Below are 16,576 nucleotides of genomic sequence, written 5' to 3' on the forward strand. Positions count from 1 at the left end.
TAGACAGCTGTTTAGGTGAGCAAAGACTAAACAGTACTTGTATTCTAGACAATTATTAGCAAATGAATGACTTAGCAAAGCACATCTATGATGAAGAAAAATATATATCATAATTATAATCCAGATAATTGGGGCATTGGTGCATGGCTACAGTCTGTGCTAGGAACCTGGAGAGGGTCTCTGGTTCAATACATATTTGTGTGTCTGGTATTATTCGTTATGATCATACTGTTAATATCCTGCTTGAAAAACATGTGGACTAAAGCTGCTGCTTCTGTGCTTATTGTACGCCCTGAAGGGATCATGAAGGTCAAAAAATGATTTCATGGGAAAGGTTCTCTTATCTAGTGGCAGAACCTGATGGGTAGAACAATATAGTTTTAAGGGGGGGTTACCCTTGGGAGTGATTCCTCTAGATGCACATTATTATTATGATTTGTTTGTTCATAATAAGATGTTTTGCAGGAACGGGCCAATGAGAAATTTTACAACTTCAGCTAGAATTGTTCTGCAAAATGGCACAGCTGAGGCAGTGGAACAATGTGTAGATTTTTCTAAGAGTTATTACTCTTCTGGTGAAAGACTTCAGGAAAAAGAAGTGGTGTTCACTCAGGTGGAGGGGGCCGTAGCAAGGCTGCTGACCACTGCGACTGCTGTGAAAGTCACGGAAAGGGTGCCCTGAATTCATGCTTCCCACTGTAAAAAGGTCACAAACGAACTGAGCAACGCGCAGGAGTGATGTCTCCACAGGGATAGATGGGGATCACATGCTTGGGACTGATGTGCCCAGCCTTTTTCCTTTTTATGTGGAAGCCTGTCACCACCCAGAAAGAGGAAGAATCTAAATGCGAAGCCTCTTTGTATACAAACTGGCTGAATGAAACTGATAATGAGGGGGATATGAGTATAAACTTATAAATCATACTGTAAAGTTAAAGAAATTTAATGCATCTTGTTATGTATGTGCTTTAATGCCTCATTCTACAGCCTCACCCATTTCTCTCCTGGTTAGAATCACTGTTTGGGCCAGGGGGAATGTTTTTCTTTAAGTTACTAACACCGATTATAGTAGCTGTGATACTTGTCTTCCTGTTTTTGTGTTGGTGTACGACATATATTATTCCAATGCTTTGAAATATGGTAATGAATATGTTTGCGCATCAGTATGTTCTGATAAGAACGCAAGAATCCGAAGTATGGGAGCCTCCTGGGAGTCCATATTGTAACGCCCTCGCCTGGTGGTGAGGAGGAATCGCCCCTAGGCGCTCGTAGTACCGCTGGGCATGCTGGGAGTGGTAGCCGGGGAGAGTCTGAGGGTCAGCACGATGACCAGCGGCTGACCCTACCTCTGTAAATAATGTCCTAGTAATTCTAGTGCCCTGTGTAGTCCTGTAAAAGTATAGTGTATTGTTAGGTAATTACCACCCTAAATGTGTGTACGTGTTCCGTCAGTCTCCTCATGTGTGTGTAAATCCTGTGTTTGGTTTTGTGTTGTTGTAAGCGAATAAAGCTAATGCTTGTTTGTTAATTGCTTCTCCACTTGTCCTTTGTTCTGAAAAGAACTTGTAAGTGCTTCAATAATCTTTACTCAGCAGCTTATTAAAAACAGCTCCCGTGATGTTCAAACCGATTGTTTACACAGAACACTGACACAGCTTTGCGTTCTGAATCTCTTTTTCTCGTGCGTTAAATTTAATGTGCCACAATGCTCTGGGATAGGGGTATTCTGTTCACAAACCAATAGCATTTAAACCACAGCACCCACAATGCTGCAAGTAAGTGTTTTGCACACTAAGCAGAGAGCGATGTCTTTTTCGTTAGTATAGTGGCGAGTATCCCCACCTGTCACGCGGGAGACCGGGGTACATCAGGACGGCCACAACGTAAAGTACTGACCCCTATACGATCACGGCGAGTTTCTGATACACACGTGGCAGGGCGGAAAAGGCTGTGCTCTCTTCGTGTGACATAATTCGGGAAAGTCCTGACGTTGCATTTCAACTGAGCCCCAGTATACATCGACCCTTCGACACTGAGTGACAACTCTCTTGCGTGTTTTCTCATATTTATGTAGTTTGCTTGCATGATGCCCGGTTGCTTGCTCCGGTCTAGCGGTTAAGATTAAAGGTTTTCACCCAGGCGGCCCGGGTTCGATTCCCGGTATGGGGACGTGTCAGTTTTGCCTCCTGCTTTCCAAAAGATCAGCACCGTGTACGAAGGAGCCGCATTAAACTACTCGAACGTGCAAAACGTGCGAGAAGAGGGGGCGCTTGTTTCCAGCTGAAACTTCTCACGTGTGAGACGAGCTGATCATCGCTGCAGGAGATGGGAGGGTTACTCTGGTAGACAGGGCTGACCTTTGGCAATAGGATTTATATTCTCCAAGATGATATTTGCACTTTCTGGAGAGGCGATTTTCTCCACTTCAGTAGCCCGATTTCGTCGATTGCGTGGAGAGGGCTGTAGAATGTGGCGCCGCCTTTCCTGCTCCGTCCATGACAGGCGTGCTGGTCTCTGGAGAGAGAGCACGGTCCATCAGCGCACTCCAATAAAGGCACTGGAAGCAGCTGAATCACGCTGGGCCGCTGGACACCTTCTTACCACCTTTCCGTAGTGTAGTGGTTTTCACGTGCACCTCACACGTGAAAGGTTCCCGGTTTGAAACCAGGCGGGAACAGACTTCTTTTGTCGCCACGCACAAAAGGGGATTGGGGATTCGCCTAGCGCTGTGATCGAACAGACCCACTGGACCCACCTCTTAGTGTGGCGGGATCTGCACAGTGCATGTCACAGCGCATCCTGCTTTCACTTCAAGGCGCGTCCTGATGCACCCCAGTCTCCCGCGTGACAGGTGGGGACAGGTGACAGGTCCTATACTAACGAGGAAGACATCGCTCTCTCCGACCCCCGGCATCGTGTCCCGACCCACCGTGCTGGAAGCCGACGCGTGCTGTGATTCCTTTACGGAGCAGAAATGACAACCGAGGAGCCGAGAGATCATTTCAGCATTTCGCGTCTGAACGGAAAACACAAACGACCAACTCGGAATGACTTGCCTTTGACGCTTCTCAAAGCGTTCTTTGTGCATCGAACAGACCCACTCACCTCTTAGTGTGGCGGGATCTGCACAGTGCATGTCGCAGCGCTTCCTGCTTTCACTTCAATGTGCTTCCTGATGTCGAGTCGTGTGCCGTGCGGAGGCTCTGAAAGCGAGAGCAATGAAAAGGTGCACGACGCTGTGAAAGAAAACAGAGAAGTGAAAGGCAGTCATTTCTCTAAGGAGGTGAAAGAAAAGCTACTGCCCGTCAGGGAATCGAACCCTGGTCTCCCGCATGACAGGCGGGGATACTTGCCACTATACTAACGAGGAAGACATCGCTCTCTCCAACCCCCAGCATCGTGTCCCGACCCAGCATGCTGGAAGCCGACGCGTGCTGTGATTCCTTTACGGAGCAGAAATGACAACCGAGGAGCCGAGAGATCATGTCAGCATTTCGCGTCTGAACGGAAAACACAAACGACCAACTCGGAATGACTTGCCTTTGACGCTTTTCAAAGTGTTCTTTGTGCACGACGACTGCGCCGCCTAGCAGATACAAAGGGGTTGTACAACTTTGAACTAGCAAATGGAAGAGGGCTAAGCCCCCTCTCTTTTAGCCCAGGTTCGATCTGTCTCCCAGAATCAGCAGGGCGCACACACACACACACCCGTGCCGTTGAAGTGCTCTGCTTCATTTCTAAGGGCAACTCAACATTCACTCCTACCCCGAGTGCAGAAAAGACAGCATCCACAGCAACAACAGCTCAGGTCTCTGCACAGGAGCTAAGCTGCCCTCATCTCCTCTGCTCTGCGGCTCCTGCGGAGTGGAGTCCTGCCTGGAGTCGTGTTTGCAGGCGGCAGCTCCCCGCGCCCTGTCTGGGCGTCGTGTCCAAGAGCTCCTGGGAGGAAGAGCGAGCCCTCCCACTCGGGGGCTTTTCCACGGTCTGTGTGAGGAGGGGCGGGTGTGTCCAGTAGCTTATCGAGCGGAAGCCTGGGGCGGCGGAGAGCTGTGATCGTGCAGACCTTGAGGTGTCACCTCTTTGTCTGCTTTCCCGCCCCCCCTCCGCCCAAGCTCTGCTCCAAAGTAGCCCGGCAACCCCTCACACCTGCACGTGTCACAACCTAAGGTGCGGTCATGAGACACCCATGGGGTGTCGTTCTGTTCTTGCTAATTGTTTCCTGCCCGTCGCAGGCAGGAGTCCATGCGAGGAAGATGCGCTGGACAGAGCTCAGAGGGCGCAGCTGGGTGGCTTTCCTTCTGAGTGACGTTCCTGCAACACTCTCCCGCTACTCTTGGTGCGCTCATGCCACAACACAGGAAGGCTGGAGCAGGTGGCTGTGGGCTTTGCGCACCGCCGAAATAGCTCAGTTGGGAGAGTGTTAGACTGAAGATCTAAAGGTCCCTGGTTCGATCCCGGGTTTTGGCATTTTGTTTCATCGCGCCCTTTGTTCCTCTCTCCAGCGCCCCCTGCCTAAAGTGACGCGTCCCTTTCTCAGCCCGAAACGCAAGCGAGACACCAGCAGCAGTCCCTGCAGGTTTCCGTAGTGTAGCGGCTATCACGTTCGCCTAACACGCGAAAGGTCCCCGGTTCGAGACCGGGTGGAAACAGCCTCGTTTTGCACGCTCCTGTACTTCACAGAGGTCTTCAGCGACTGGTCATTTGTTCCCAATGTATTTCCGGTGCCTTTGTGCACTCTTGTACCAAACGCACGTTCCTTCTGTACGCGGAGCCGATCATTTGCAATTGGGCTGTGCCGGCAAACCAGGACGAGCTCTGTCGGCTCAAAAGCAGCGCAGGACCTGCAAGAACAACAGAAAGATTAGCATCCAGCGGGGGCCTCTTAGTGAGCCCAAGAGCTCATCAAGAATCGGCTCCAGCAACAGGGCTGGGCGCATTGTTCCATTCTCCGCCCACTCTCGGTGTAAACAAGTCCCTCCTGGTCTCTGCTTGAAATGCACTTTCCTGTGTTTGCTTTGGTGTAACTGGCTTCCCCTGCATGGGCGAATGTGAAGAAGATCCTTAGTAAGTCATTGAAGAAAACCGAGAAGAGGTCGGAGTGGCCTCTGTCGTTCATGAACGATCAGTCAGGCAGTACTCCTCTGTAAAGCGCCGTTCGTTCACATCGATTGGCTTTTTTTTGCCTTCATTCGTGCGAGTAGAAAAGCAGACGCCCCTAATCTGCCGTGATCCGAATTCGAACCGGGGTTGTTGCGGCCACAACGCAAAGTACTGACCACTATACGATCACAGCGAGTTACCGAGACACACGCAGCAGGGCGGAAAGGGCTGTGCTCTCTTCGTATGACATAATTCATCCTGACGTTGCATTTCAACTGATCCCCAGTATACATCGACCCTTTGACACTCTGAGTGACAACTCTCTTGCGTGTTTTCTCATATTTATGTAGTTTGCTTGGTGGCGCAGTCGTCGTGCACAAAGAAGGCTTTGAAAAGCGTCAAAAGCAAGTCATTCCAAGTTGGTCGTTTGTGTTTTCCGTTCAGACGCGAAATGCTGAAATAATCTCTCGGCTCCTCGGTTGTCATTTCTGCTACATAGAGGAATCACAGCACGCGTGTTAAAAGAAGACTGTGATATTCGGTGCGTCTTGGATTAGACGAGATTAAAGAGTGAGTAGTTTTGTTTTTCTGTGATGTAATGGGACCAATGAAGAATGTGGCATTCAGACTAATGTGGAGTATTTGTTTCCTTAGGGAAATTGCCACTACCATATACTGGGGCATTAGGACCCATATGGACCGCAGGGTGAGCGCCCAGCGACAGAAACCAGACGGTACAATGTGTCGGGCTCGGCCGCGAGCAGGACAATGACTTCACTGAAATGTTTAACTGATAAAACCCAAATGAACCAAACCTGTATAAATTAGTGGTGGAAAGGAGTCTTTATATAGCAAAAGGTCTCTGATCCTTTGGTAAGAACGATGGGTATATAACCCATTGTCCTCAATATTAGAAATGAATCCTTGAGCACTGCTGTTGTACCAACGGTCTATAAAAGCCTAACATTACCCTTTCTTGCATAAATTGTAGAACATGCCGTCACATTTCAGTTGCACCTCAGTAGCAGTTTGATCTATTATCACCCTACTCCCCACCTCAGAACCTTCGCTCTTCTTATTCTGGTCTCCTAACTGTCCCCCACGCCCATCTACACTGTATGAGTGACAAGGCCTTCTCCTGTTATGCCCCCAAGCTCTGGAACTCTCTGCCCAAGGATAGCAGAGTCACCTTCCCTAAACTCCTTCAAATTCAGACTCAACACCTTCTTCTGTAGAAGAGCCTTTACTGAACTGGTTCCATTCTTTACCCCTCTGCTTCTACTTTCCTTAGTACCACCATCCATGGTCTCCTCTGTCTATTGGAATTGTTTTGTCCTGTGTATTCTTATTGTAATTAAGACAAGTACTTTGCGAAGCCACCTTTGGAACCATTATATAAAATAGTTTATCCTAAATCCTTGAAGCTTTAATAGGGCACTGCAGTAGGGCTAAAAATTGACAGCCTTTGTGGGCCAGCAGGATTTGTGCAAGTTATAGGTAGTCACAAAGGTAGACTAGGATTCACTTGAAAATCATGACATGGGACACTGAAACAGGGGAGAGGCTTTGTGTAGTAAGCGTTCAGTCTCAATCTACACAGTCTGTGCTGCTGATAGAGGTGGTTGTGAACACCTGTCTTGCCAGTCAAGTACTGGGATCTCCTGTCTCAATCCTAATACTTCCCATAACTGTCCAATACTGTGAAATCAACACCCATAAGACAAGACCTCCAAGATTCTAACTGTACCTTTATTCACTGATGTTTGCGCACCAGAATTGTTCCTCTGCTAAGGAAGGGAAGGCCTACTTTACACCAAGCCCCTGTTGACAATTCCTTCCTTGTGTTTCTTTTAGTCAGTTTGTGCAGCCTAGAATGGGACACCAGATCTCACTCTTACTGGGCACAACAGTAGCAACTCACACTCCATAAGCACTACCCCTCTCAGAAACGGGAGGATTTCCAGTATATTGAACACCTCTGTCTCTCCCCCAGTAAAAAAAAGGCACACTGCCCTGCCCAAGGAATAGAGCGGCCATCTTCCCCCACTACAATGCTTTATTACTCCAGCCATTTTCAGTCCTCATTGGCAGCAATATGGGAAGCATTCTTGAAAGGGGAACCCCCACAAATACTTCCCTTGAATTCCTCCACCCCATTCAAACCTATAAACCATAAAGAAACAAGGGCAGGCAGAAGGGTCTTTCACAGCTTTATTGAGATGTTGCCATTACAAGGCAAGTGGAGGCAGGAGAGTCACAAGGGCCAGGCTGGAGCCTTCATTCAGGCACCTGTGGAGGAAGAAGGAGAACAATCCAGCTACACTGCAGGACACCACCCCTACAGGAGCTCTTCCTGCCAGACCCTACCTGTCCACTGGCCAACATCTCCAAAGTCCTCTGCTCCCTCCACATCCTCACTGGTGCTCTCAGCATCTTCACTGGAGCTCTGAGGGTCTCCTTCCTCATCCTCAGTCCAGTCAGCTCCCACATCCAGAGGAGCTTCTACTGGTGCCACAGCCACCCGACTACTGGTCACCAGGCTCCTGGTACCTGTGGACAAGCAACACCCAGGAGTGAGGGATCCGCTATACCCAGAGACCCACAGTCTACTCATCTAAACAGTCCCTTTGTCCAGCACGGGATCATTCCTCAGTTGTCCAAGCATGGTTGTCTCTTGAGCAGAGATGCATCCACAAGGGATAGAGAACCAGACCCACCTTCATTCCGACTGCCAGCACACCTGGACTCACAGCAGGCACAGACCTCATGGTCACCATACAGCTCCTCCCACCTGGAAGAGAGGAGGACAGGTGAGGCCTAAACCTGGCATGTCCCAGAGCACCCTCAGCAGGGTCCTTGCAGAAGTACCTCTTAGCCTCCCTGTTGTAGGTGCAGGACTTGGTCCCTGGTGTTGCTTTAGCAGGAGCCACAGCCATGACACAGTGCATGTACAGCTCAGTCACTTCATGCTGCAAGAGGGAAAGGCACAGCATTAAGGGATCAAGGCCAATAGAGGGACAGAGAAGGACCTTCTGCCATCAGTGAAGGCAAGCTGGCAGCTCTAGGCACTACAGCTGCCACAGTCTGGTTCACATCTAGATCATGGCTGTGAAAGCAGACAATGGATCAGTAGAGCGAGAAGGCTGAGCAGCCTTTGAGAGCAGTACCTTCCTGGACAGCTTTTTCTGGAAGAGGAAGGCATCAATTGTGAAGCGGAGCACATCCTTCTGCTTGGAGGGGACAAACCTGGACAGGCAGCCATCTGCCTTGCTGTCCACCATGCACCTGGGGACAAGGACAAGGATGAACCCCTGCAGGCTCTCAGGGCTCCTGCCCACCTCCCCTCCCAGAAGGGGCCGTACCCCAAGTTGTCGATCACGGGGAAACGGGGCTGGGAGTGCTGGTCTGGTTTCCCCGTTACATAACACGAGTGGATGTACAGCCTCTGCTCCGCTGTGGCAAAGTAGGCAGTGGCCTGGAAGTACATGGGCTGACCCAGGAAGTACTCATCCTTGGGAGAGAGCCGGACCCAGTGGGCTGGAGAGAGAGGCAGCATTACACCTGCACACAGCACCCCCTGCAGGCAGGTGAAGCCACTCGCTCAAGGAGCTTACAGTTGGTGGTGAGCAGCACAAAGCTGTGTTTGTTCTTCAGGTCCTTGAAGAAGGTCCTTCTCCTGGCCCACGTGGGGACATAGCCAACCTTGTAGGAGTAGTGGAACCTGCAGGACAGAGGGGATGAGGGACTTCTGGACACTTTCTCAGTGGCTTCTCAGCAGCAGCAGAGCCCTGCCTACCTGTTGTAGGAGCACTTGACCGGCACAGAGAAGGGAATGAAGCGATGCACAGGTGCACTGGAGGAGGGCGGGGCATAGCGGAGAGTATTGGAGTACACCAGGCGGCCCTGGACAACCTGCAGGGTCACGGAGGAAGGGATATTCCCAGGAAAGGCAACCCCGACACTGGCCCTACAGCTCACATCGATACACTGCCTGTAGATGAAGACCCGCTTACCGATCGCTCGGTGCCGCACTCGTGAAGCCCGTAGATGAAGTAGAAGTAACTGCGTGTGGTTCGGCTGACGCTGCAGTTGCCCAAGGTCACCTCCGATGGCCGACAGCTGAAGCCGAACAGGAGCCGACTGACCCTCACGTACATCCTGCTGGAGTCGCACCACACAGCCACTCCTCGGGTGCCCCCGATGGCCGGGCGAGCCGGCTGCCGCCCTCGCTGGGGAGGAAACAGGACGCTCTTGATGTAGGCGGGTAAGGGCCGGCTGCCGGCTTCGGGCTTCATCTTCTCCTTGTCGAAGTAGGGCGAGTACGCGTCTCTGGACACGGGAAGGCGGCGAAAGTCGGGAGCCAAGGACTGCGAGTCGTTCTCGCTTGCAGACAGGTCTTCGGAGGGCGCATCTGCCAGGTTCAAGTCCTCCGACTGGGCTGCGTCTTCAGGAGCCGGGAGGTCGGCCTGGAGCGCTAATTCCCGAGAGTCCCAGCCAGCCGGCCCGGCGGAGATCAGTGCGGGGAGCCCGGCCCCTGCGCACAGGCACAGCACAAAGAGAAACGAGCGCATTGCCAAATTGTCGTCCCGCTAAACTGCTACAGAAGTAAGACACATAAACCACCAAACTGTGTTGAAGCAAGAGAGCATAAAGTGTGAACGCGGTGACTAGGTTTTTATACTAGTAGGACTATGCTACCACACACATGGTCGCACTACCGCTCAATCAACACAATCAATTACACACAGAGACCCGGATTGTTCTCAGCGTCTAATTAGAACCTGCTTCCAGTCAGAGGCGGGACTCCGTGAAGCCGCCTGAACACTTTCCCGTGTTTATCTGACCCCAGCGGAGGAGTTCCACGTAATTTCGACAGAATTAAATCACCCACACGTGTAAAATTAGCTCAGATTAATTTATTGTTCAATTAGTTTCTAATTTCCAAGGACAGTGTGTTAAACTCGCTGTCAGACAGAGTACGGAACATGCGACACGTCCGTCCACACTTTCTTTTATCGAGGGGGTTGTTCTATCAACACGTACTGCAATGAAAATAATTTTACTCATTTTCATGTGTAATTGCATGTCATATTAAAATGTGTAATACAAGCATTTCTTTGTTTTCCAGTAAAGAAATACTGATCAGCTTTTGACATGTTCTGATAAAAATTTGTCTGATTTCTCAGAGATTGCTTTTGCTTCGCAGCACTGAGAACCAATGGAAGCCCGTTTCCGCCAGGGAGTAAAAAAAACGCACTATGGTATCTCAGAATTGCGACCTAAAAACTCAGAATTTTGACTTTATATCTCACATTTGCGACTTCGAAAGAGCCCATATTTCATTGTCTATGCTTTTGTTATTGTAACGGATTCGGGTTCTAGGGCTTGTGCCCTCGCCGCTCCCACCCTACTTCGTGCCTCACTGTATTGGCTTGAATCCAGGCCTTGCTAGCTGAGCTAAAGAACATTTTAGATATAAAGTCGGAGTTCTGAGTTACCAAGTCGCAATTTTGAGTTACTTAGTCGGAATTCTGCGATACCATAGCGCGTTTTTTTAACTCCCTGGCAGAAACGGGCTTTCATACATTTCAATTAGTCTGATCAGTGTAGGACAAGTTAATGTAGAACCATTGCTATGTCTGTGTCTTGTTTGTATATAAATGAATGTCTTTGACAACTTAATGTTAGTTTTTAATTTAGTTTTACGATGTAGGTCATGTGTTAACATATGCACGAGCATACGAAATGTCTCACTCCTGATTCAGCTCATGCTCCATAGGAGAGAAGAGATTCCTCCTGCTTCTCGTACAACCATATCAGAACAGAAGCCCGTGTCGCCCAGCTCTGATTCAAGAGCAACTCACATCTTTAGCCCCTTTTTTTATTCGTGATCATAATTTTCTAAAGTTATGATCAATATTGAACTTTTTCTAAATAAAACGACAATAATCAAACATACAAAGTATTAGGAGTTGACAGGGTGCCCCTTTGGAATAGTTGTCAGAAAATGTGAGAAAAGGAAAGTTACCTAAGCTCTCACACACAGCATTAGAGATTGGAATCTGATTGTAAAAAAAAAAAACTACCTGTCTCCCCTTCATTTAACGGTGCTGTTGTTTTTATTTTACATGTTGTTAGCATTTTAATGAATTGTTAAAAGATTGATACACAAATCGCTAAATAAGAAAACGTAAAAACCCAACTGTAAGCAGTTGACCATTCATATTCCTGAATTTTAAATCCCTGTGTTTATCTGTGTCCAAGTGCCTGGTGCAGCTATTTTGAAAGCAGAGTCTATGATTTATTGCGGAAGCGCATTTTTGCCACCCAGGAAAAAAATCTTAATGAATAAATACCAAATTATCTCCTAATTACGAGATAGCAACGATGTCATTTGTGTGTATGAACAACCTGTTACATTTGCAATGGCAGTACCTACAGGCTATCGAAAGGTTTGCTGGCACTGTGGGTTTAGTTTTCCTGACAATGTGCATGCTGAGAAATGCGCACGGACTGACTTTCTTCTCGCAATGAAAATGTTACCGTTTGTACCTCATGTAAACAGTTCTAACCATTAGCACACTCATATATATCCTGAATCAAGAACGAATGTGACCTAGAATCCATTGTACCGCTTCAAACTGAAAGTCAGATATGTAGTCTCAAAACTACATAACTCAGGATTTTTTTCCCTTGATGGCAGCATTGGCTTCTGTTATTTAGATTCAACACTGAATAGGTTGGTTTTGTGTTTTTAGCTATTGAACATAACTGGTAAGTTTAAGTCAGTTCTTGTAACTCTTTCCGCTCGAAAGCGCTGTATTAATACCGGCGCACCTGTCTCCACAGGAAAGTTATTGCTGTTCCAAAACCAATGTACTGCAGCTTGTGGCCACGTGTTCCTGCTGTCAGCATGTGATACCATGTTCTTCCACCGCTAGAAATATTACTGCTCTAGTACAGGAGTAAAAGAAGAAACAAATGCAAACACCGTTTAGAAAAAACACACACGTCTCAGGCCTTAACTATGACAAGGATGGGATTTGAACCTAGACGAGCAGAGCACAGTGGATTAGCAATCCAAAAAAAGACTCCTGTTTAATTTTCTTTTTGCTTGCTCGATTTGTAGTACGCACCTCAATCCTTACAACCGGCAAACAAAAGGGCTTCATGTGCCATAGCATTCTGCTGCAGGTACGGTTTGCACCGTGTATTGGGCGAACCCGAATGAAATATTTCAAATATGTGAAGAATTTCATGAAACCTGAAAAAAGAAGATCACAGCCAATGTCAACAATTCGGAGCCTGTAGGCAGCTTCAACAGAACAAAACGATCTGAAGCCGCAATTCTTTCATAGAGTGTTGTGACACTCTACGCTGTTGCTATTACTGCTATATCTGCTGCCGTTGCTTAAAACTCTACTCAGCGGGCAAGTTAGTTGTACAAGGAATAGACTACTTTGAGCCGTCCAAATTCCATTATGTGAAGTTAAGCTTTTTTTTATTAATAACAGCATTAGTAATACAATGCGTGCTCAGAAACGTTACTTATTAGCTTATGAAGCAATAGTGTTTCGACAATTTGCGGTCTTCAAAAAGTAAACGCTGACGTTTTTATACTTCCTTGTGAGCAGATCACCTTTGATTTAGAAAAGGAAAACTTACTCCCCTGTTGCTTTCATTGCAATATCTGAATCGAGACCCAAGCGCTAAGAAAGCTGAAAAACGCAGAAGTCATAAACCCGATTTTAATTTAGATACACATTTTCTAATGCAGCCTTCATTACAAGACAGTCTATTTCTCGAAAGCGTGTTATGTAAAAAAGAGAAAAATGAAAATATATGGATGACAATATTAAAAACCTGAAGATTTTACTTTTGAGAAATTGTCATTTTATGTATCTAGACGCTTTTCAACCACTGCTTTTAGAACTTTGCTTTGCTTCCTGAATCATTTTCAGTGTTATAAACTGGGTGTGGAGATAACGATCAGTTTGTAGAGCAGTTGATAGGCTGGAGCTGTTCAGACTACTCTTGTTATTTCTCAAACGCTTCCATCATTTTTCTTTCATGCTAGGACGCGAGTGTGTACATGTGTTTGGTTTTCGTTTAACTGATTCTCATTGAAGATTTGGGAATTAACGAAGAAAGAATCAGTAACCAGGAAGGCAGAAGCTTTGGTTCTCAACGATCTTGAAGACGCCCATGTAGAGCAGCGTGTGATGATTTGTACTACAAAAGACCAAGTGCTCAGTGACGTCTGCGTTTACCGTTGAAACTTTTCATCTCAGGTGCAAAAGCAGTTGTGTTAAACATAGTTGAGTGGCGCAGTAGAAGCGTACTGGGTCCATAACCCAAAGATTGATGGATCAAAGCCATCCTCTGCTATACATGTTTAATGCATGACTGATAAGCACACCATCAGTTTAATGATGTGCATTGAAACTCATTTCTTCTCTCGTGTGTGCAAACTTCACACTTACGGTGCTCTTTAATCTTTACAAATATGCAGATGCCCAAATGTTTCTTTGGTTGTTCTGACATCCTTTATAGATTCCTCAAATCCTTCAAATGAACATCCATATCAGCACAGTTATGTTTATATCTTTTTAAATTAAAGTACATACAACAAAAATATCAATGTTCATTTGTACTGTGCTCATTTAATAATGATTGTCAAGTTCTCCAACAACTCTGTGTTATAATTTTAAAATATTTTTGCTAAGGATACAGAACGGGTGTATAAGGCATTCTAACTACAGCCAGCTGAAGATAAAATTCCACACGTGAAAATGGTTTCACGCACATTTCCTGCAAAGTTCAAGAGGGCTTTTAGCGGAGATTATGTTTACATCGAAACAATCCGAAGCGCGTCCCTGATCACCAGCCCTTTGTATAACAGCTGTACAAAGACACATGCATAAGGAAATGTTGTGCATAAGGAAATGTTGTGTTTAGCAGAAGTGAGTTAACATGATCCGTGACCTAATTTACCAGAACAAACACTCACCCAGCAAGGTCTGCTTTACTACAAGAGAGAAGTAGAGTGAAAGACGTGATCATTTCACGCCGTTGTGGAACAAAACGCTTTTTTCTTGGAATTCTAAATCAATTAGAAATTCAGAGCGACACATAAAGGCTTTGTCTGCTTAAAAGTGATGATTTTTAAAAACTGATAAAAATGTAGAAAACACGTTTCTCACGTAGAAATTTAAGATGGGGGTGGGGCTTTACTAGGAGCGGCGCTGAACTCACCATGGTGCAATTCATTTACGTGACGGGCTGGTGGTTTAATGGATAACGCGTCTGATTTCGGTTTATTAGATTGTCGATTCGACTTCTACCGGGGTTGTGTGATTTAAATCAGGCTCCTCAGAAATAGATGTATGTTATGTAAATGAACCCCACCTGAAAGCAAACGTTGGGTCTGGGTTCCTTTCTTTCCTGCATGAAATAGCAAATCGTTACAAAAAAAAACACCAACTAATGTCCAATGGCGTTAGTCATTTAAGTAAACATGAATATACTGTAAGGTCTTGGTACATGGGAGTGGATTTCAACCACAATTAAAAAAGGGCAAATTATAATTACAGGCTTCAGACACTTTTTCAAACAAAAGAGACCAAACACTCCCTAACTTTCAGGTTTGCTTGAACCTGTAACAAGAAGGAGGTCTGAAACTTCCATTCTCTGATGTCACTGTCTCTAAAGCCGGGCGTGATGTTTCACGTATGGGCAGTGTGCCTTTTCTCTTGTCGTGTTCATGATGATTCGCTGCATAAGTTCCTGATTGGGTGTTCTGTACTGCGCTGTTACTTCGTTCAGATTACCTATGTGGTGTACAGATAAAACCCGACTGCGTGGTGTAATTTCCGGGTTCGGCACCAGCAGCACCTGCAAACTCCTCAGCTGACCTCGACGTGATTTGAACACGCAACCTTCTGATCTGGAGTCAGACGCGCTACCATTGCGCCACGAGGTCACTTGCGACAAGTGCTTTTAATTCCCCCAAAGAGAACAATCAGCGTCCCTGAAAAAGATTTTTTTTTTATTCTCTCCTGTGAGGAGCGCCGCTCTTCCAACGAGAGACTCTTCTTCCTAGACCACAGAATATTCTTTCCGCCCGGCTCTCTCACAGAGAGCAGACACACCGTCTCCACTGATGTGTTTACTACATCTATAGATCTGACCCCCTACAGTCCCGATATTCCTGGACAGGATATTTACCACCAGCCTCGTGAACGTCTCATCTTGACCTCTCCCAGGAGGAGCACAATTAACACAGAATCCTCTCTCCATTTAGCAAAAAACACAAAACACTGTTTACCTGTCAAGACAGAAAACCGGGCTGTTCCAGGTGAGGCTTGAACTCACAACCGCAGCATGACTCCACTGATCACGTCATTTTACAAAGCCTGAACCGGGAAAGCGACTGGAAATCGAGCACTTATGGCGTTGTTTTAATACTTGCCTACTCTTTCAATTTTTCGGTCAAATCTTTTATTTGGGAGTACTTTCAATTGATGTTAATCCTTGTCCTGATGCACGATTCTGGGCCATGGTGCATCTTGAATAATGTTCTTATAGGCTTCAGTTTGGAAAAGTGCGCTCTTCAGAAGCTACAGAAACCGCTAATGGTTACATAACACTTAATGCAAAAGGAACGTTCGGGTTTGAAAAAGAATATTACTTGCTATGAATACAAACACTGTTACAGCAGGCGTGTTAGGGCTATTTTAGCTTAGATCATCAATTCATCTTACATTTCTTCTCCATCTATATCAACAGCGTCATCGCTACTGAGCGCTAAAGGCAGGTCCTGGCAATACAATCTTCTTTAGAAAACATTTTTAAAACTATTTCCACTATCATACGGAAAGATTCCGATTGCACGCAACTAATAAATTATCTTTTCCAGGGACGTTGTAGCTAGATGCAAATTACAATCGAAAATATCAGTATCAGCTTTCATATTTTCTTTTGGATCCACAGGACGATCAGCATGAGCCATCAAAGAGCCTGTAGCGGCAAGAAGTTTAAAAGCGCACAAGTGATCTGTCTTTGGTCAAAGGAATTGCTGGAGCAGTAGGACACAGAGCAATATCTAGCAGCTGTAGACGATGTTCGGGGAAGAGATAATTCTGTTTTCAGCACAGGGAGTGAGAATGAGCTCAGTCCGGCTCCCAGCAGAATCCATTCTGGTTTGGTTACTGTCAGACTGTGCGTCTGAGGCTCTTTGGATCACAACGTGAAAAAAAAAGAACAAAAAACATTTGCTCACATCTTGTGATTTCCACGAGAGGACGAGAAGATATCACTTTAAAAAAATCAGACCTGAAGATTTGGATCCGGGACCTCATACTTGTCAAATGATTAAAATAATAATTATGAAAATATCAGGTTGTGTTTCTGCAAAATATCGTGCACAGTATGCCATTTTGTTTCTAAAAATACAGTAGATTGTACTTAATAAAAA

The 16,576-nt window shown here is 46.4% G+C and overlaps 1 protein-coding gene and 3 non-coding genes across 4 annotated transcripts; 2 read left to right on the plus strand and 2 right to left on the minus strand.

Moving 5' to 3' along the window:
* The first annotated feature begins 4,394 nt into the window (after positions 1–4,394).
* Positions 4,395–4,467, plus strand: trnaf-gaa (transfer RNA phenylalanine (anticodon GAA)). Its single transcript has one exon. It is a non-coding gene; the product is annotated as a tRNA-Phe (tRNA).
* Positions 4,468–4,576: 109 nt separating this feature from the next.
* Positions 4,577–4,649, plus strand: trnav-aac (transfer RNA valine (anticodon AAC)). The gene has a single exon. It is a non-coding gene; the product is annotated as a tRNA-Val (tRNA).
* Positions 4,650–7,297: 2,648 nt separating this feature from the next.
* Positions 7,298–9,689, minus strand: LOC138242968 (zona pellucida sperm-binding protein 3-like). The gene is made up of 9 exons (XM_069198443.1): positions 9,114–9,689; positions 8,897–9,012; positions 8,715–8,821; positions 8,463–8,637; positions 8,268–8,385; positions 7,969–8,069; positions 7,818–7,891; positions 7,468–7,650; positions 7,298–7,389 (listed from the first exon to the last, which is right to left on the minus strand). Exons 1-9 carry the CDS (start codon positions 9,669–9,671, stop codon positions 7,382–7,384), a joined length of 1,440 nt encoding a protein of 479 aa, XP_069054544.1. The 5' UTR covers positions 9,672–9,689; the 3' UTR covers positions 7,298–7,381.
* Positions 9,690–15,010: 5,321 nt separating this feature from the next.
* Positions 15,011–15,082, minus strand: trnaw-cca (transfer RNA tryptophan (anticodon CCA)). The gene has a single exon. It is a non-coding gene; the product is annotated as a tRNA-Trp (tRNA).
* Between the last annotated feature and the right edge of the window lie 1,494 nt (positions 15,083–16,576).

Source organism: Lepisosteus oculatus, chromosome 14 (genome assembly GCF_040954835.1).
Source record: "Lepisosteus oculatus isolate fLepOcu1 chromosome 14, fLepOcu1.hap2, whole genome shotgun sequence".
In the NCBI taxonomy this organism is placed as follows: domain Eukaryota; kingdom Metazoa; phylum Chordata; class Actinopteri; order Semionotiformes; family Lepisosteidae; genus Lepisosteus; species Lepisosteus oculatus.

Coding starts and splice junctions, on each gene's coding strand:
- LOC138242968 (XM_069198443.1), bottom strand. CDS start 9,671: ATGCGCTCGTTTCTCTTTGTGCTGTGCCTGTGCGCAGGGGCCGGGCTC. Junction 8,070..8,267: donor AGAAAAAGCTGTCCAGGAAG/GTACTGCTCTCA, acceptor TCCCTCTTGCAG/CATGAAGTGACTGAGCTGTA. Junction 7,892..7,968: donor TACAACAGGGAGGCTAAGAG/GTACTTCTGCAA, acceptor CCTCTCTTCCAG/GTGGGAGGAGCTGTATGGTG.